Source organism: Danio rerio, chromosome 23 (genome assembly GCF_049306965.1).
Source record: "Danio rerio strain Tuebingen ecotype United States chromosome 23, GRCz12tu, whole genome shotgun sequence".
NCBI classification, from domain to species: Eukaryota; Metazoa; Chordata; class Actinopteri; order Cypriniformes; family Danionidae; genus Danio; species Danio rerio.
This window is the reverse complement of record NC_133198.1, coordinates 39,182,863-39,203,451: the sequence shown is the minus strand read 5'-3', so window position 1 is coordinate 39,203,451 and position 20,589 is coordinate 39,182,863. Positions and strand designations below refer to the sequence as shown.

Here is a 20,589-nt window from a genome sequence, read left to right as displayed (position 1 = left end):
CCAGGCTTTAGTGGTAGAAAATGCTTTAACTGTGAGCCAATAGCGCCATCTAGTGTACTTGGGGGAAACTTCTACAAATTACCATTGACTGGAGGCCAAGGCCACACAATCCGTGCAGCAAAACATACAGTAATCCAAATAAATTAGGACAATGACAGAAAGCCCATTTAAATGTACCTTTAAGGGAAACCTCAGACAGTAAAAACACAACACTCCTTGCAGTACCAAATACATGATTTAAGGGCTTACAGAGCCAGCATGGACACTGTAAATTAGCTTTACAACTATGTGTTAAGTGAAACTAAGCTTTTTCACTTTAGTGTCGTTTAAAAGCTTCTGATTGTGATGTTGGAGGATTGTTGTTGCCTCAAGTTAGCCCAAACGACTAAATGGCTTTGCAGAACACTTTAAGGTCCACCAACAACGTCCATTAAACCATAAAGTAATTTAGCCCAGACGTCTAGCCAGTTAGCCAGGTTGGCTTTGTTCGTCTGCATCAGAGACAAACAACACCAAGCTCCAACAGGGCTGTAAAACTGGCATTTTAGTTCTAGGGCGGAAACGTGGTCGATCAGGCTTTGAAATCACCGCATCCTGTTCGTATTGTTAAGGCCCACAAAAAGGCAATTTCGATCTAGCGAAGGACGCTAGTGCTAAACACATTAGCTTTAATTAAACATGTAGGCCCTTCTGCTAAAATTAATATCGGTTGATTTTGGTTTTACTTTAATATCGATAATAGAATGTCAAATGCAGCGGCAAATTTGTCATTTTAATTATAAATAACCCAAATAAACAACGTTCAAATGTAAGGGCAGGTCACTTTAAAAGATTTAATGTAAGTTCGTACTCCAATAACGCTAGTCTACTTTGCTTTCAAAGTTAACCCCCCTTTTGCTTTATTAGGCCAATCGGTCTAATAAAAACGTAATCATTGATAATTAAATTAGTATTTTTATTTAATTTACTTGATCAAGTTTGTTTTAATTGTTTTAATTTCTAATTTATAATCTATTAAACTATTTTTATATTGTAAAATATAATTTAAACCACTGATCGCTGTTTCTCGCAATTCTTTCCGGTGAAACGTTGTATTAGTAGGCTTATAATAAACCGTAAAATATCTAGGCTTTCACATCGCGAATAATTATAACAAAACATTGCAGTTTATAATTAGTAAACTCTTTATTCACTGGCTTTTTTTAAATGATGAAATCATATAAAGTGTAAAAAAATGAGTGGGAGTAATGAGTTTCGTCAGTGCTTGGAAACAAGCTACTGATCAAATCTAAATATGATGATAAATAATGCACGGGAGTGAATGAGGCCTACCACAGGCATTTCAGGATTTGTTCTTTGTGGGATGTGCAAATGTAATATTTTGGTATTCACACAAACATTTTATAGTGGCCTTACAACTGTGCACATATGGTGTTTATGCTTAGATATTTTCCACACGACAACATTGTCGTTGTAGGCCGAACTCTATGCTAAAACTGGGTAATACACACAAACTCCTTCCTGTATAAGTTTTCACTGCGAAATTATCAACTTTTTGCGCTTAAATGAATGGAATAAGACACAAAAATCATATTAACATGGTTGTATATATTTGGATATATCTACAATCTATAATGAAACTCATTTACAGTTTAAAGAATGTAAAATACACAAACAGGTACATCAGAAACAAACTAAGTACATCGACGCAAACACGTATTCTTAACTACAGAATTGTTAATCTTTATAAAATACTTGGCTTTCAAACCTTCTACAAATAAATGGAAGCATAGAAAAGAAACAACCACGAAGATATAGCATAAATTAGGAATTTCAAAATAAAGTAGTTCAAGTATATTTTTCTCTGAAACTTCGGGGTAGTCTCTCTTCAGAGTCCACGTTTGTGTTTGTGAGTAAAGAAACGTAATTTAAATCCAAACTACGTATAATATTAATATGACTCAATCCAGGATGGTAAAAATTACATTTATATTAAACCATACTAATAACAACACGTTTTAAAGATATCCATAAAGGATATTCGTTTTCTCTGTTCCTTTTATGGGCCGAAGGTGCAAATGTTAAGACTCATGACCGTTCTAAATGATGATTTTCCTTCAGTCTGTGTCCGATTAATGACATTTGGTCTATTGTTCTTTACTGTCGTTTTTTTCCTTGTTCATTTTCTTCATCTTCATCCGTCGGTTCTGGAACCAGATTTTGACTTGTCGCTCCGTTAGGTTCAGCACCCTTGCTACCTCATATCGCCGGTCTCTTGTGAGGTACATATTGAATAAAAATTCCTTTTCGAGTTCGAGTGTTTGATACTTGGTGTACGGACAACGTTTCTTTCGAGTTGAGCGCGCATGGATCCAGTTTGCCACAGGATTATCTGAAAAACAACGTACAAAAAGTGTGATTAGGTGCTGCTGCAAACAAACACGCTGTCTGAAACAGATGACAGTCGCATGTTAAGAATTAGAGATACAACCCTTCTTTCCTGATTAGAACAGCCATACTTGTGTATAATGCAATAATTGCAATTGCACCGTAGCACCTAAGGACACTTCTAATTTTAGCAAGATTAATTTGGTTAAATGCTCTTAGCACTTGTAAATAGCAGGTAATTTTATAGGAGGTACTCCTATATCTAGCTATTTGAAATAGCTTTGCAAACTCTTACAGAGAAATGGCGCTGTAAACTGGTGAATGTACCTATTTGCTTTATAGGCCCATAAAAAAGAAAAGGCTTGTGACTCAAGCCTTCACAAGTCTACGCTCAAAGTTCTGCTATGCAGTGAATGCACTTCGAACATTCCACGTGCTGTTCCTTGCTATAAATGCTGTTTTTATGTGTAAATAATATTTAATTTAATAGTTAAACATTTAAATTAAACAAGTGCCTGTTTTTTGTGCCTGTTTCATTAGACAATACGGTCATGATGTTGTAATACACTCTACAGATATAATTTAAAACAAGTAATATTATTATTTATAGGTTGTAATAAAACACTCAACATTTGAAACAAAATTAGCTTTTAAGAAATATTCGTTTGCAAGTTTAATACGCATAATCGTGCCCAAAAAGCCTGTATTGTTATTGAGTCAACGGGAGGCTAAACTTGTACATATCCACATTAAACAACACACAGTGAAAAAACTACATCGTCTTAAAGCTATAATGATAATAGGACAGATCTTTGTTAACATCACATGCTACGTTCTTTGCCAGACTTGGCTTCTTAGGAGACAATTTTTATAGCTCACAACCCGTTTTACAACCCAATCCTATGGCGTTTGTCATCAATGGATAGCCCTAAAGCAGACTTGAGTCGGGATGAAAGAGTATAGAACTTGGTTTTACGACGGACAACAGCCAACCACCAAGCGAACGCAATAAACTGAGAAGCATCCCATACCCGGTTGTAAACAAGAATTGCTCTAACTTACTTGGGTCTAATTCAGCCTTGTCGTCTTTGTGCTTCCCGGAAGACAGGCTCTCCGTCTCTGGCGATGGTGTATTCTGTTGCTTTTCTCTAATGTCGACGGCTGAACAGTAGAGATAATCCGTATAAGTACGTCCGTTCGAGCCCAAACAGTCTCCGGCGCGGGGATCCTGGAAGGTGTCGGGCTTCAGCCCGTAGTGCCTGCTATTCCCTGCATATCCTGGAAAAGACACGGTACCGGGGATGGGCTCCAGCCAAGAGCGAACGTACCTTGAGTCTGTGCCTAGGTGAGGTTGGTGAGTGTATGGATGGTAAACTACTGACGACTGGGAGTGAACAGGGGCCCACGAGGTAGTAAAGACTGGTGGTTTCGGGGCAAAGCTGCAGGACGGGTAATCCGCGCATTCCGGTACCAGGGGCGTCGGGCGTGAGCTGGAGGATATCGGACCAGTGGCTGTGAAACGACTCGCCAGAACATCCTCGCTCTCATGGTTGATCAAGGAATCCACATAATAATTACTTATGGGACCCGTAGCCGACATGGCGATGTTTCCCTTCTCTTTTACATGCATCCGATTATTATATGGAGTGTATGTGTACTTTTTTATCTGACCGTAGAACAATCAAGACAGGTAATTATTTCAGAAAGCTTCCCCAGCTGGGATTGGACGCCTGTGGAACACGTGATTGAATTTACCCCCTGAAAAAACTGCACAGCAGATCAATGCGCGCGTTCTCCTGGAACAGCAATGCACTTCGAGCTTGCAGTAAGGTTGCTTAATACTAATGTTTTCTTTTTAAAATGAGCGTAAACATAATAAAAGGCTTCGTTTCTAATGTATTATGAGGCAAGTGATTAACGTAGATAGTTATTTGAACTTAAACTGAACAGCAAAGTGTGTGTTAACGGCACTAAAAAGGCACTATTTGTTGGTGTAATCAATCTCTGTCGAGCCAATGCTACTGTGCTGTGGCTAGCCTTGTGCGCATCTCACACTTCACAATGTTATTTATTAAATGCAATTAGGCAAAATAAACGGTTATACATGTCTTTCTCAGCTTCAGTATTAATTTATACAATTGAAAAGGACCCAATACAATAATTGTGACAAATATAGGCGCTTGTGTTGTCTAAAGGGTTGCTTTTACGCACTGAAGTCTTATTTTGCTCTAGTTTCAAACAAGTACAATTGGGATATCCCTCATAAAATGAAATTTTAAACAAATCGGGGCGGTGGGAATAGTAAGACGCCCGAAAACGCACCACAACTGCGGCTATATTCGTCAAGTGGTCGTGCATGCTTTTATGTCCTTCAATAAATTTTTACGAGGACCATTTGATTGTTCATAAACGTGTCGTTAATAAAACTGCAGTTGAGTTCCTGGTATAACATAAAACCAACACTACGCTTGTGAAAGAAGTCTCATCAAACCTCTTTCGAGTAGAAGAATGACGGTTCACTACCTCTGTTAGCTCTTAAAATTGCATCTGAGATAAAGATTTGGGACAAATCATCAGTATAACACAGTCTACGTACAATAAAGTATTTATTGACCACTTTCATTATTAATATTACATTTTATGCTATTTGCATTTATTTGTAAAGATTTTCTACGTTTACTAATTTTACTGCGATATTTTTGGACAAAACATCTGCATAACACAGCCAACATACGTTAGTAAAGTATTTATTGACCTCTTTTATTATTAAGTGTACATTATATGACATTTGAAATTTTTGGTAAAGATTTTCTACATTTATCAAATTCACTACGATATTTTTTTTTTTTTTTTGGACAAAAACATCTGCATAACAGCCTACACACATTAGTAAAGTATTTATTGACCACCTTTAATATTAATATAATTTTTGTGTTTGCATTTATTTGTAAAGACTTTCTACGTTTACCAATTTCACCAAGATTTTTTTTTTGGACAAAACATCTGCATAAAACAGTCTACATTAAATTAGTAAAGTATTTATTGACTTCTTTCATTATTAGCATTACTATGCCAGTTGCACTTATTTGTAAAGACTTTCTACGTTTATCAATTTTACTGCGATATTTTGGCCAAATCATCTGCATAACACAGTCAACATACATTAGTAAAGTATTTATTGACCTCTTTCATTATTAAATAATACATTTGTTTATGGCTTTTGCAATTTTTTTGCAAAGACTTTCTACGTTTATCGATTGTACTGCGACATATTTTGATAAAACATCTGCATAAAACTAGTTACATAAGTTAGTAAAGTGTTTAATGTTCTCTTTCATTATTAACTTTACATTGTCATTTACAATTGTTGCGATTTTGTCAACTACGTTGATGTACTACAGGGCAAATAGTATTTTAAATGGAAAAAAAAATATATATATATATATCCCTTTATTTTATACCTAAATCTTTGTGAAATTATTGTACTTGAAGCTTTGTAAAATATTTGTAAATATAGGTTTTTATTTTGTTTGCAATTTCAAGTTATTAAAACTGGCTCACAAATAAACAAAATAATTGGATCCTAAACATATATCTCAAATAATTTAACGGTGTACTCGTCATGCAGAAAATGAATCCGTCTTGAACATTTTACGGTTAACATGCACATTATTATATAGCAAATTTAAGATTTTTACTGAACGTATATTGCGGCACTTGGAAATCTGTGAATTTTTGGGCTGCTGTCATTGTCAGTGTTAGGCCCAGTATGAAACCGGCCACATGAGGTCAGGCTTTTTTTTTCCACCCTTCTTTTGTGGGAACATCAGACAAATTAATACATAGACACGTCAAAAACACTCGAGCAAAAAAAAAAAAAAAAGAAAAGTTAACATTACTTTTGTAATACAAACAGTTTTTACAAAACCTTACTGTTTAATTAGATAAATAGTTTAGAGAATTTTGGCAAAGTAATGGGTGTAATTGTGCACCTTTCAGCAGTAAAAGAACTTATTAAAGTTCTTAATTTAACATAATTTAAATAAAATTAAGTACACGCAGGCATACTATATTTAAGCAGTAGCATTTCATTAACTCAATTTGTGGTTTATAAGTAGGTGTGTCAGCTTGTTGATTATGGCGTTGATCTTATTTTTTTTCTTGCGATACACTGCGGAGGCAATATAATATAAAAACCCTGACAGTAGATTTCGCTTTCACTTTTGTGAAGAGAATTAATCATATGAAGTCTTGGTGGGATGTGGCGTATTGTGGTTATCAATGCATCTTATCAAACTAATAAATTAATTACAGCGTGACACGTACAGAACAAACATTTAATAGAAAACGTTCAACAACGGCATCATGTCTGTGTGTGTGTTATGTGCATACAAGTTTGTATAAAACATTGTCCTGCTTTTATCTGTTTCTTCGAGGGCGTGGTACTTCATGGTAAAGTCGCTTCTATCACCCTTATTATTCACCTTTACGATTTTTTAAATATTATTTTCTCTTATAATCACCTCTCACAATTGGTTTGGTGTTAAATGATTGTATAAAGCTGTTGTACAGACGCAAAAAAGATGTTTTTACGCTGTTTTAAAAATGAAAATAAAATAATAAAACCATTTGTCGACTGTTTTTAATGTTTTTGGCATGTCTAGCATTGTATATACAGTTTTTAATTCAGTTGTATGTGTCCTTTTAGTCAAATATCAATTTTGTCAGATACAAATACTAATTTAGGTGACAAACAGGAAAGTGTTTTACACAAAATATCAATTTCATGGACAGAGCACCATTCGCTCTTTAAGAAACGCCTAAAATGGAGTCGTTCTCATTGTGATCGCATTCATTGATAACGAACTTGTGCTTTAGGAGTGTACAAATCAGTTGAATTGAGCGTTCACTGCAGTATTGGCACTTCAGCTGTCCAGGGTGACTCAGGAAAAACTAGGACTCTGCGGTGGACATGCGAAAGCGCTAGCACTGTGCTTTAGCTTTTAGAAAAGTCACACACATTCAAAGATTATAAACATTACCTAAACATCTATTATATATATATATATATATATATATATATATATATATATATATATATATATATATATATATATATATATATATATATATATATATATATATAAAGTAAAACATATGCACATATGCAATCCCTATTTATATCATAAGGGTTGACAATTCAAGAATGACCCTGTTAATGTCTTAGTCTCGTGTGACCATAAACAGCATAGCATAGTATCATCATATACACATACCTTGTATTAGCATAACTTAATACATCATAATGGATTTTAAGATGTCATTAAAAAGCATCAGAGTGCTTTCCTTTATGATGCAAGGACAATATTGTTGCTAATGCAATTTGATTAACGGGAATATCCATTGCTTTTATTTGCTTTCTGTTTGTTATTAAAAAATAGACTCAATTGTATTTGTTTAAAACTGCATAAAAGCATGGACACACCTAAAAGTCACGAGGTGTATTTATATCCCTCAATATATTAGTAATTCCTAATTTGTTTATAAGGTGCTGTTTACATAGACCCTTCGATTTTACTAGCGCCACAAAACCTTAAAAGACATTTCGTTGTTACAGCAGAGGTCTTATATGAGATATTAAGTCTATTTTCTTCAAAATTATTTTATGTAACTTCTTTATAATGTAGCAAACATGTAAAGTCCTTCTATTTTTACACCTTATTTATATTTAATATTCTAGCTTTAAAACAACATTAAGGATGCCACGGTCAACGTGAACATCATAATCCAAAATACCGCTTAGCATACTAAAGAAATAATCTAACGCGTATATATACAAATTACAAAAAAAATAATAATAATAATGTATGCTTATGAATGTTTGTATGCGTATATAAAAAGCTTTAATGTTCTTAGATGGTATGTTAATTTAAACAAATATTTAAACGGTTTTAAATAATATATATGTATATTATAAATAAATCGTTACATTTAATTATAGTACATAATATTGTAATGCTTTAAATTACTATTAAATGTTACTTTTTATTTTCTTTAATAACAAAAGAAAAGCTCAGTGTGCCTTTATGCCATGGTCAAAGTGAACACAGCGCACCACTCAGTTTCGTACTATATATACATAGTGTTGTAATACTTTATTTGTTGTAATACTTTATTTACTTTATATAACATGTGTTGTAATACTTTAGATTGTATATTTTAAAAATCTTTTTCATTTTTACCGTTTTTTTATAGGCTAGATGTTTCTGTATTGATTTACGGGAGGACACAAAGGAATGTAAAATGTAATGTTTATCCTATTATCATTACAGGACTGATAGACATCACAGTGTCATATTACAATATCATATAATTGCAGCCGTGGGCGAAATAAACAGAGATGTCAACAGTACAAAGGTTTAAGGTTTCACTCAAACAAATTAGCTAAATTTATATAGCCTAACGTGTTGCGTCCTCGTAAAAGTTAATATAAAATAAATTCATTTTGGGCTTTTAATTAAACGAACTAATGTTGGATAACAATTCTGTTCAACACCTTTATTTAACAAAATGACTTGATGTGAATTAGAAACACTTTCCGTCAAGCTGAAATTGGTTCCAAATAACAGCGTAAACTAAATGCAGTAAATCAATAGCAAAATGTTATATTTGTGCAACATTTCAATTTCAAAACGTCAAGTAAAATTGTTGATGCAAAAGTGCTAAAAACAATTAATTCGTTCAGAATCAGAATGTCCGCAAGTGCGTATTAGCAGAAATGACATCAAAACCAACAAAACGCAACAAAAACCTGAAATCAAAGAACAAAAAAAGAGACCTGTCCGTCACAGCTGTCAAATGATCCAAAATCAAGTACTGAAAACTATCCAGCAATCAAAATCTGTGTGAACATTTTTTTATTCAAATACACAAGGCTCTTCACAAACCAGGTATAGGCTATTGCTAATGCTACTGAAGAAAGCAGGCCTAAAGCACATACCAAGCAATAACACCCCATGCACCACTAAATGCGAACATTTCAGCAGAAATATAAATATATAAAATGTTTTAAACGGGAGTAGGTGTTTTGCTGTCCACCAATCCTTAGGCTATTTCAGGATATTGCTGCTATATCCGCATGCTAGGCGGCAGTGTCCTGTGGGGCTATAACGCGTGCTGTAAACTCTTTGTTGGTGACGCATTCCAGAGGAGAACCCCATTCACCCAACTGAATGAAAATGACTTTGGATTCCAGACTGTCTCCTCCCGTCGCAAAACAGCTGAAGGGAGGGGAGGGGGTTAAGAAAACAAGTATATATGGTGAAATCCAAAGACTACTCTCTCAGGAATTAAGGACAAATCGCGGATGAGGCCGATAATATACAACAAAAAATTGTCTCACAAGCCATATCTAAATTGGCTCACTCCTTTTACATATTAAGCAATTATTAAAGCAATTAGTATTACAACGGTACAGTGCAAACCTCCCCAGTTAACCACACATTTAGGCTTGTGGTTATTTATACAAGTAATTGGAATTATCCTGAAGATTTCCTCCGTGAATCCCACATCTTCCGCAAATCGCAAACCAACTAAAAACACACCTTAGTTACCGAAAAATGTTGTTTTCTTTTCTGTACTTAAAGGAAAAGTTTGCTACCCTTTTATACAACAACGAATTACTAATTTATAAATGTAATATGTAATTTAGAAGAATTTAAATAATTTAAGTTTCAGACTTCAGACACCATACGAGTTGACGAATATTATATATATATATATATATATATATATATATATATATATATATATATATATATATATATATATATATATATATATGTGTGTGTGTGTGTGTGTGTGTGTGTGTATGTGGTCTGTTAAAATAAATCTCCCTCAAGAAAGCTTCAGTGTTTATACTGTACAGCAGCTACAGGTTTGTACAGGCAAACATTGTCCGCCTTGGATATTTCTAAGTCTGTTGTGGCAACGCATTTTTACCTATACAATGTGCTGTTACTTTATTGACCAACGCTGCTGCTAAATAAAATTAAATTATATTATATAAAATAGTATATATAGTGTCTAAACGGCCGTTTGAAATGGATTTTTTTGCTTTTTCAGCCAGGCTGCTTGCAGATTATATGTGTGGTTGGCCCAGATGGGAGTAAAAATGTGGCACTGATTCAAAACAAATTTCAACAATTTCAACAAATGTTTTCTGAGAGCACAATGCCAAAGCTAGATAATTATCAAATTTGTAAATGTGATTGATTCGCCAAAAAGCTACCGCAAATACAATTGGCGTAAGAATAAACTCATAACTGAACATTTTAATAATGCCATCTTTTTAAAAGTATAAAAAAATGAATAAATAAATGAAAAGATAGTTTGTTTCTCATAGCTGTCAGCCAGTTTAACATTTGTTTATTTCTTTAAAAAAAGGGACAAGTTTTGCTAGCGCTTTGTCTTTGTAACCACATTATAACAACACCATATTGAAAATAATACATAAGAAAAAAAAAAAAAACACTTTTGGCCATAGCTTAGAAAAAGAGAACGAGCCATAATAACGACCGGACTAAGTTTGCCCCATGATGTTAACAGTGCTTTCTCCCTCTGAGAGTCTAAATTCTCTTTTACAACCCGACACATAAAGGCGAGCAAAGGAGAAAAAGAGCCCGCTGTGGCTATAATCGTTCAGTTCATTTACAATGCCATTTGCGGAAACTTCATTGCACAGGGTGTAATTTAACGGCAATTGTCGCCCTTGATGAAGACGAACTGACGTAATCAAGGCAGTTTCTTGTTGTCGAGCCAGGAAGCCAATCCCAACAACATGAAACTACCTAAACCACGCACCAGCCGCGCGTAACGGCGTTATCCACAGGAGAAGACAAACAGCAAACTGCACAGATAAGTAAGGATTTTAATCCATTCATCATACAGCCGCTAGCGTTCATTTAATCAAACCTCGTCTGTGACGGTTCTAGTAGCATATGACCGAAAGGCCATGGCTTTGGCTAGCTTAGTGAATTAACACCAACATGCAGTCTGACACCACAATCAACAATTGCTATTTCTAACAACCCCCCCCCCAAAAAATATATATTTCAAAGAGACATAATGGCAAATTATTAGCATGTAAATAACTACAGAGCTTAAACAATAAAGAGATTGTCCAAATACTTATCTGCAGCCTTATTTTAGACATGAACGCACCAATGTACTAATGATAAAACTATTTGAAAATAAGTAAATAAAAAAGTAAAACTAGCTAAACTGTCTTACAGATGTACTGTGAGTATAACTAATATCAATATATAAAATATAACTTTCGTATAACAAGATTCTCCATAAACTTTTGTCTAGAAGATGAGGCGCAGTATCCACAACTGCACACCCTTATCAACAACTGTCAGAAGCAGTGAGACCAAAGTCCACATCTCAATTAATTCATTCAAATGAAAGCTGTTATCCATGTCAGTGCTTGAGGGTGTCCAAAACAGCCTCCCTCGAGTTCAAGCGTGGGGAAAAATAAGGAAAACGTTATCCTACCTTGAGCGTTCTGCACATGGTCTGATTAACGTCGCTCATAGGATTCTCTCATTCATTCGCCGCGGCTGTAGCTCTTTAATTCTTCCGTGTTCAGTCCATCATATCGTAGCGTCTTATTACTCCATAATGAAAGGTTCCTGGTTCCAAAACAGCCAGGCAGACTGCAGAGCGCGTCAGTGAGGCCAGCACATTGCAGTCCCGAGTATGTGAATTAGCCCTCCTCCACTCACCTTTTAATGCATCTTTACTGCAGCAGCACATTATATTTGCAGATCATAAAATCCACCCCCAGCGCTTTCCAGGACCGTCATGACATTACAATTTTATGACCTTGACTTACTGTGGTCACCTGGATAATATTTAAATCAACGTTATGGGTCTCCCACTCATACTGAAAGTGCTATGCACTTTCTCCTTCTGCCTCTCTTCCCTGTCTTCACCCAAAATTTTACTGTCAACAGTATATAGAAGAAAATATGCAAGGGGAAGGACATACCAGGACATTATATTTTCCAATCCCCTGTTTTATTTATTAGCCTCTCGAGTTAAACATCAAATTGACAAATACACGTCAACAACAGAGCATGCAAAATACAGAGCGCGCATTGTGTATGACAAGCGCACTGACAGCAAACAAACTAACCTAAGACATCGAATAGACATCTCGTTCGTATATTCTGAGTAAAGGACTTTTAATATTACAAATCTTCCACGAATATGTGCACCAAGCATCATTTTCTTCCGCTATAGGTATATTTACAATTATTGTTCTTGTCTGTTCAACAGTGATAAATTAGGCCTGGATGTAAACTATTTGCAATATCGTTTGCAGGGTGTACCAGTCCCTTTGCAATGAAAGTCATGAGCCAGTGCTTTGCTATTTTATAAATTTGTAAGTCTGTATTGAAATGTATTGTAAGTTGAGTTAAAAAACTAAACACAAATGAGGGGGAGGTGTGAATAAAAAATATATAGTGGCTAGACGTGAGGAAAGAGAGAGTGTGTAATTTCATATTTCATTTTTGTCTGTTTTCAAGCTCTCAGTTAAAGCTATAGCCTGTTAGCTCTCGGACGCGACTTTCTCTGTTGAGCTTCTTTAGCTTCATCCGTCTGTTTTGGAACCAGATCTTGACCTGTCTGTCTGTGAGGTTGATACTCTTGCTGATCTCCAGACGGCGCTCTCGAGTCAAGTACATGTTGAACAAGAACTCCTTCTCCAGCTCAAGTGTTTGATGCTTTGTGTACGGACACCTCTTCTTTCGACCACTTTTCGCTTTTAGCCAGTTCCCCGTTGCTTTTTCCAATTTAGACTCATCTGCAGAAGAAAGAGAGAGAGAAAAAAAACAGGAAAAAGAGAAACTGTTATGCCAGAGTATGAATGAAAATAATAAAAATGACGGACGGTATTGTTGTTCGTCTGACCATGCTTTATTCTTTTCCTCCACAAAATGATCATGGTTATGTTTTTAATTTTTTTTCAGATTAAACAAACCGCGTAGTGCATCCTGTTATGGTTTAATACCCCACAGCCTTGCTCTAATGCAGAGATGCCGTTTCCCTCATTTTCTTTAATCTCAATGATATTTTCTTTTATGCATTTCCAACAATTACCTTTATGGTCAAATAGAACAAAATTAATATACGATAATATACATGATATTATCGTATATTAATTTTGTTCTATTTTTGACCATTTTCACAGTTTAACTTTATAATTTCGGTCTCTATAGGTAATTGACCTGCAACTATTTAAAACTGAGCCTTACTATGCTTTTAAAACAAACTGAAAAATGTTATTAATGTATAATTATAGGTAGATATGGCAATCTAAACATTTTATTTGCAATTGTCATAATTTACCTTGTTAAATTGTTCAAACAAATCACAATAAAAAAACTATTTCAGATAGAACATAATAAGGTGTGCTATACTACAGCAGATTACAGAACATTTCATGTGTGTAAAATAAAAACGGTATTAAGGTAAAGGTTTAAAAGACGGAAATTAATTGCAGTTGAGAGCGGGACAAATCTTAGTAAACTAAATCAAGATATCAGATTTTTACGTGTTTTCTCGTGTCTTACCAGTGATATCTCTTACACATACTGAATTATATCTATTTTGTTAATCTATTTTAGTCGCACAAAATGCTTTCAATTATTATTTATAATATCTGCATATAACAGTTTAGGCTACTAACATTTTAAATAGCCAAACTACAAAACAAGAGCGAAAATTACGAAATTAGCGCAGAAAATGTCCAGTCACGCAAATGATTTAAATATTTTAAATAAATATAATATGTGTATACAAAATGTTTTTGCCTAAAATGTCTGCAAAATATTGGCTACAAACATTTATCAATGTCATCGAGTAAAGATATAGACATCAACGATTTTAAACACGTAGTTAAAAAATGCACTCATGCTAGACTTTTACACTCGCATAATTAACATTGCATTTGTGCTGGGGGAAAGTATTCTTTACTTTCCATCATTATGCACTATTTTACTACAAAGTACTATGTAAATGTCTATATAGTTACAAACTAAGTCTAATGACAAATAAAGAAATAATGAGAAAATTCTGTAGTTTAATACAATTAAATTCATGAGAGTGTTATTTTGTTATGATATACTTAAATGGAGTGTGTGTAACGCACTGCATGTTAATCCTTGTGTGATCCTGTAGATATCAATGACAAGACTCGTTTACGTATTTTTTGTAATGGCGTTACATGCTGCTCCAATCCTAAATATACATGATACTGTTTAATTAACGGCTGTTACACAAACAAATAAAATAGCAATAAAATGAACGAAGAGCCTATATAGGCCTGTAACAAATATTTATGATGCACACAGGGCCCGACCAGTCGTCGAAGCTACAAGCTAAAATGTGTTTTGTTTTTGTTTTATTTTGGCATGCAAGCGGAATGTCAGTTCACATGTTGTACAGAGAAGGGAGCGCGCTGTTGTTGTTTTTTTTTATGTGTGTGTTTGTGTACATGTGAGTGTAGCAGAAAAAGAGAGAGATAATTAATGAATCACCTTTTAATTCGCTTTCGGAATCATCAGTACAACTCTCTGTTTTTGACACACTCTCCTCTTTTCTAGTCTGTCTCTGATCCATGTCGTCTTCCTGCGTATTCCCTCCCTTGTCTTCTGGGTGCTGCCTTGCTTTGCTGCTTTTGACACATGAATCTGACGCTAGTGCCTCAACAGGCGTGGATATTCTGGGTATTGGATTAAAGTCCGAGCCGAACTCATCTCCGTGGTGGCCCCTTTCACTGGCGTACACCTGGCTCCGTCGGAAATAATCGGGGGTGGAGACAGCGCTTTGATTCGGGTGGCTGTTATTGTCTCCCAGACGGATGTAGGTGGATTTCTCGCCGGACTCCTTGGCGCTGTCGATATCAGGCTGATAAAGACAAGGAATCGCTTCCTCTTTTACATTGCTGGCTGGAAAAGAGCATGGGTGCAAAGGTTGGGCAACAGGTTGCGAGCCTCTGTAAGTTTTAGAGCCTGCGATCCAAGTGTCCCGCTGCGACAGGTAATGTGAGTGCTGGTAGCTGCCGAGATGCATCCCACTCGGTTGCAGGTCATCCCGTTTGGAGAGAGGGGTGCCAACAATGCCAAAACTACCCATCATGGAGCAACCATATTCTGCAGACGTTTGCATATACATTCCAGAGTTAGAGGAATAGCTCTCACCTCTGAAAGGAGATGTTCCTCCCACCAGCGAGTCCATCAGGAATGCGTTGGCTGCCACGTTGTTCGGGCATGACATTTTGCTACTTGTCTTGCTTTTCTTTTGATTCAAAACAATCTCCTTTATGCCGAAGAGGATAAGGACAGTAGGACGCTGACATCTTTTGGGGGGGCGAAAAATATCAGCAACATAATTATGGATTCAAGGCGTTTTGTCATGTGATTTTCAGACCAATAAGGTTTTGAAAGTGGCCTTGATGCGCCAGACCGTCTTGACGTCACTGGGGTCAAGTTGTTGAATTTATGTGGTGCAGCATGGAGCAATGGCGCCATCTAGCCGTGTATTGAGAACAAGGAAGCCAACAGCAGAACAAAGAACAGTCGCATGCTTCAGATATACTGTTACGTGGCTTATGTGTCTGCAAAAGAAAAGAGGCAAGTAAACTAAACACTTTACGGAAGTCAAAGGCTAATTTTACAAGCTTAGTCAATATAAATTATGGCTAATTCTACACGTTTTTGCGACAGTAATGTAGCCTTTGTTTTTAAAAGTGCTCATGCAATTTTATTGAAGTAGGTATGCGTATATTTGTCTGTCACGACACACAATACTACGTATTAATTGTTTTTTTTTTTGTCGCATGATTGCAACTTAAATTATGTGGATTGTGTATGTTAGATCTGTTAAATATTTTTTTCATGAATTGTTATTTTCATTCGTTTTGTAAAATGGCACCTATTGTTTTTTCATTGTGAATTTCTGGCTTAGGAAATTCACATCTTTTATGGTAAAATTAATATGAAATACACAAGAGAAACTATGGTCTTATTTAGTATCTCCAAGCTGAAACAATTGCTTTAGTTTTTCCCCTCATTTTAATTTTATTTATTTTTTGGCTTAGGAAAGTGGCATTGTGTTTTAAAATTAATATGAAATAAACGTGGAATTAGATCTTTTTTAGGGTCTAAACATTTAAATTATTTTTAGTCGTATTGTATATTTTTGGTGTACAAGAAACGCATTTACTTGTTCATTATCTATTTGGAAAAAATGGCTTAAAACGGCTTAAACGTCGACTGCAGAAAACTTAAAATTACCCGGAATGAATAAAATGCAATACATTATACGGTCAATTCATTCCTATTGTTACTGGCCAGAATTTTAGCAAATGTGTTTATTTTATCTCATTTAAGTTATGGCATATGCATAATATATAAAGTGTAACATGTAAAGCCTGATTTTTTTTTTTATCAGACCGATCTTTTTTATTATTATTTCTTCCAGATTACCTCTTACAACTTGAAATATGATTTACAAATTTAGCCCAATTCAGTACATTCAAAACAGCGAAAAGGTAATATGGCACAGGCTAAAACAAATTCACTATGCCGTTTAAAATGAAAAGAGAATCTTTTAATCCGATCAAGCTGGCGCATGTGTGAGTAATTTTTGACTTTGCATACTATAATTTATGTAAATAAAAAGAAAACTGCATGAAAACTTGGACTTGAATGGTCTTTTTCTGTGTTTGCTATCCAATACATTTCTCACCGAGGTCAGTGTCTGTGACCCAGCTGAAAACATGGGGGATGTGATTGGTCTGTTCACTTGTCTGTCAGTCAGCCTTTTAAGACAAACAAATGCACTCTCTAGTCAGAAATTAAATGTTTATCGGTACATTGCAAGCTCTGATCTGTTTTGCATAAGTTTTATTGTATGTTTTATTAATAATAGAAAATTCTGTGAAATGTAAATGCATACGCACATATATTTACATACACAAATATATGTACGTGTGTGTACAGGAGTTAAAGGCAAATCTACGTGTTTATGTGTATACACGTGCTAGCGTGTATGGTTCTTTGTTTTACCTTGATTTATTTTATTTTTTTGTAACGAAAAACTACATAATTGCATACAATTTGTGTTTTTAAGTCTCTTAATATTTCCCAACATTCGCAAAGGAAACCTGATGATGAACACACATAGTCCAATAGATGTATTTCCATATTTAAATTATTGATTAGTATAACATATAAGGTTTCTTCAATCAACGAGGAAGAGTCCAGTGGTTTAATGTATCAAAATTTCTACATTTTATGTATTATAAATGTATTTATTTTATGTATTATTTTGTTTGTATTGTGTTTTTGTTGCAGCGAAAATATATTCTTAAACAAAGTGTTGCAGTTGTTTTTAAGAAAAGTGCATTTACCTAAATATTTATCTTATTGTCTCAATGTAATAAAAATACATCGGATAAACAGTTGTTTTGTTCTTTGTTTCAGATCATTTTATTAATATGAGGGAAACAATAAGAATAAAGCATCGAAAATGCAATTAATAAATATGAACCGTCGTAATCGTGCTGTAGGCTATACGCTGTTTGAGATTGCCTAGTATTTCTTTTTTGTCCGTTAGCATGCCGAAAATAAAATGGGAATAGACTATTAGTCTATTTACCACCACATTTCTCAAACATACTATTGTATTTGAGTGACATTTGTAATACTATTAAAAGTAGACAAGAGAAAAGGCTCAGTTTAAACAATAAAAGGCTAATTAGCCTCCCTTTTTTCGTCGGTCCATCAAAACATTCACGTTAATTATATAAAAGAAGGGTAAAGCCAGTAAAAAAAAATGCTTGTTTTAAATTCAAGAATAGCCTACTTATTCCCATAATCTATATTTTTTTCTATGTAGGTTATATATTTATACAGCCTATTAATTTGGTAGTCTCAGTTGATGTTTACCCAGTTAAAATAGTATAGATTTTGTGTGTTGGTTGAATTTGTAAAGCACTTTGGTCAACATTTGATGTTTTAAAATGTGCTATATAAATAAAGCAAACAAGCAAATATATATTGAGCAGGTATTTACGTCTGATCCTTTTTTATTAAGAATTATTACACGCATTGTGTTAAAATCGGCACAGAAAATAAAGTCGTAAAAATGAAATCTCTCATCCAATTCCTCAACTTAGGCCTCTACATAAGCCAGGTTGCCTTGAAACGAATAAGCTGGACATACGATGGGTATTCCGTGTCTGTTTTGGAACTGAAACCACCATAAAACATATTTCCAATTTGAAGCGACCCGCTTTTTAACCGTTTCCCCTCACCAAACAGGCGTCCACCCACAGAGGTCTATGGAAATTTATGGTTGATGCATGTAACGTTTTAAAGACATTTATAAATCAGAGTGGTAAATCGCAAAGCACATCAGCATTATATTAAATTTTAATATCACGAAAGACCATACAAATGACTAGTGGGCACCAGTGGCGATTGTATTTACAGCTTTTCATCACATGCAGGAGTGCGGAAGTATAAGCGTACAGTCGGTGTTAATAGGCTCTATCCAAAGCCCACAACTGTACGGCCTGAAGCAGAATCAGCGAGAAACAACACAGAAGCTTTCAACGTGAAACATATTTAGCAATTCACATATTACAAAATATCATGGTAAATCACGCGCTTGTTCCCCCCCGACTTTATCATATTGGAATACTGAGAAATTATCATTATTACTTTATTTTATTGTTATTTTTTATGTCTTGCGAATTGGGGCAACATCATTATATGCCTAGTAGTAAATATTACATTTTCTGTTAGTGAGAATACGTTAGATTAATATTGTAAAACTTTTTATCAATGTTTCTAAAAGGTTATATCTCATTTGAGAAACCTAGGTAGAATAAAATCCAGGTAGTAGTTACATCCAGTGGTTATATATCCACAGTCCTTATGCTGATGCATCAGAAACCTCCGCCATTTTCCTTGTGGTCTAAGAGAGCTTTCGAAAGTGTCCATTGCGCTCTTACTCTCCATTTTGCAGATACTGCTAGTTTATTTGGCATTTCGATAGAAATCGCACAACAGAAAACGTCCTACCACAAACACACAATTTGTTTTGGAAAGTCTCATTTATGAGTCAACTCAACCCACGGCAAAATGCAAATATTATGGCCATTGTTCATTATTCTACGCGCTGATTGCTTTGGTTTGGAGGCGACAGTATCTCCAGCGTTTGATAGGTGGACGTTCCCAGTTCCTGCTCTTCAGTGTGACCACGCAAGAGAAAGGAATTCAGCAAATTAACTACGTCACTGAGCCAGGGCCAAGGTTGGTGGGTGTGACAAAAAGACAAGCCTTCCAGCCTTGATCCTTCCAGTCTATGCCCCCCTTCGTCTCCCCACCCGCCATTTCTCTCCCACAGTTCCACAAGCAAAGATCAGTGGCAACGAATCCACTGAACTAACATATCAGACACACATAAAAACCTCAACAAAAATGCCTCTACATTCGGACTTTACAAAAGAACGAATGTGTTGTAATGCTTTCAAGTGTTTAAATCTCTGTAATAAATCAGTACACCAATTCACTGCGAAATGAACCCCCCTCCATTTCTTTTCACGTTCAAGCATCAATGCATATATATCTATACTTATAAATATATAATCAAATCTCAGTTTTAAATCTGTCAGAAATCTACTTCCTGTTACCCAGCAAAAGTCACAACCAAGCAAGCTTAAATGGTCAAGAACATGCTAAAATGTCATAAAATATACCATGCATGAAAATATTACATTTTACAGAGACAATAAAGTGCATTTAATGGGAGTGCTAAAACTGGAAAAGTTACCTGCTGTAGTTTAATGCGAGAGGTCAAAGTGTTACTTCTTAGACATTCCTTGGTTCTTTCCCACTTGCGCTGATTGGATCTGTTCTGTTCACCACGTTTCCTGACAAAAGGGGCTCCTTGATTTCGCTTTATTGCAATAGGTTAAAGGTGAAGGCCTTGACATTATTGAAGTTCAAAGACAACTTTTAATTATATCTTTTCTTCATACACATAAGTGCCAACAGCACACTTGCACGCATTATGAGCCCACATGTTGTGACAAAATTCATGTAGAGTGATCACATATAA

General features: G+C 35.0%; 3 protein-coding genes and 1 non-coding gene across 6 annotated transcripts in view; all 4 read right to left on the bottom strand.

Moving 5' to 3' along the window:
- Positions 1–12,057, bottom strand: part of hoxc3a (homeobox C3a) — a 62,667-nt gene extending 50,610 nt beyond the window's left edge. Inside the window, 1 exon segment of the mRNA NM_001134685.2 lies at positions 11,947–12,057. The gene's annotated coding sequence lies outside the window, so the exon portion shown is untranslated.
- Positions 1,589–4,051, bottom strand: hoxc9a (homeobox C9a). Its single transcript, NM_131528.3, is given in 2 exon segments — positions 1,589–2,392; positions 3,451–4,051. Coding segments are annotated over 2 exon segments (813 nt in total). The 5' UTR covers positions 4,019–4,051; the 3' UTR covers positions 1,589–2,147.
- Positions 11,155–11,260, bottom strand: mir196a-1 (microRNA 196a-1). Its single transcript, NR_034183.1, has one exon. It is a non-coding gene; the product is annotated as a microRNA 196a-1 (primary transcript).
- Positions 12,058–12,343: 286 nt separating the features above from the next.
- On the bottom strand, positions 12,344–15,823 carry hoxc10a (homeobox C10a). Of its 3 annotated transcripts, none has more exons than XM_017353498.4 (2): positions 14,997–15,822; positions 12,344–13,261 (listed from the first exon to the last, which is right to left on the bottom strand). In XM_017353498.4, exons 1-2 carry the CDS (start codon positions 15,733–15,735, stop codon positions 12,987–12,989), a joined length of 1,014 nt encoding a protein of 337 aa, XP_017208987.1. In that variant the 5' UTR covers positions 15,736–15,822; the 3' UTR covers positions 12,344–12,986.
- Between the last annotated feature and the right edge of the window lie 4,766 nt (positions 15,824–20,589).

What these genes read in the sequence shown, in the direction of transcription:
- hoxc10a (XM_017353498.4), bottom strand. Translation starts at nt 15,735, where the DNA reads ATGTCATGCCCGAACAACGTGGCAGCCAACGCATTCCTGATGGACTCG. An exon ending in TTCCGAAAGCGAATTAAAAG is followed by an intron (nt 13,262 to 14,996) that starts GTGATTCATTAA and finishes TTTCTTCTGCAG; the next exon opens with ATGAGTCTAAATTGGAAAAA.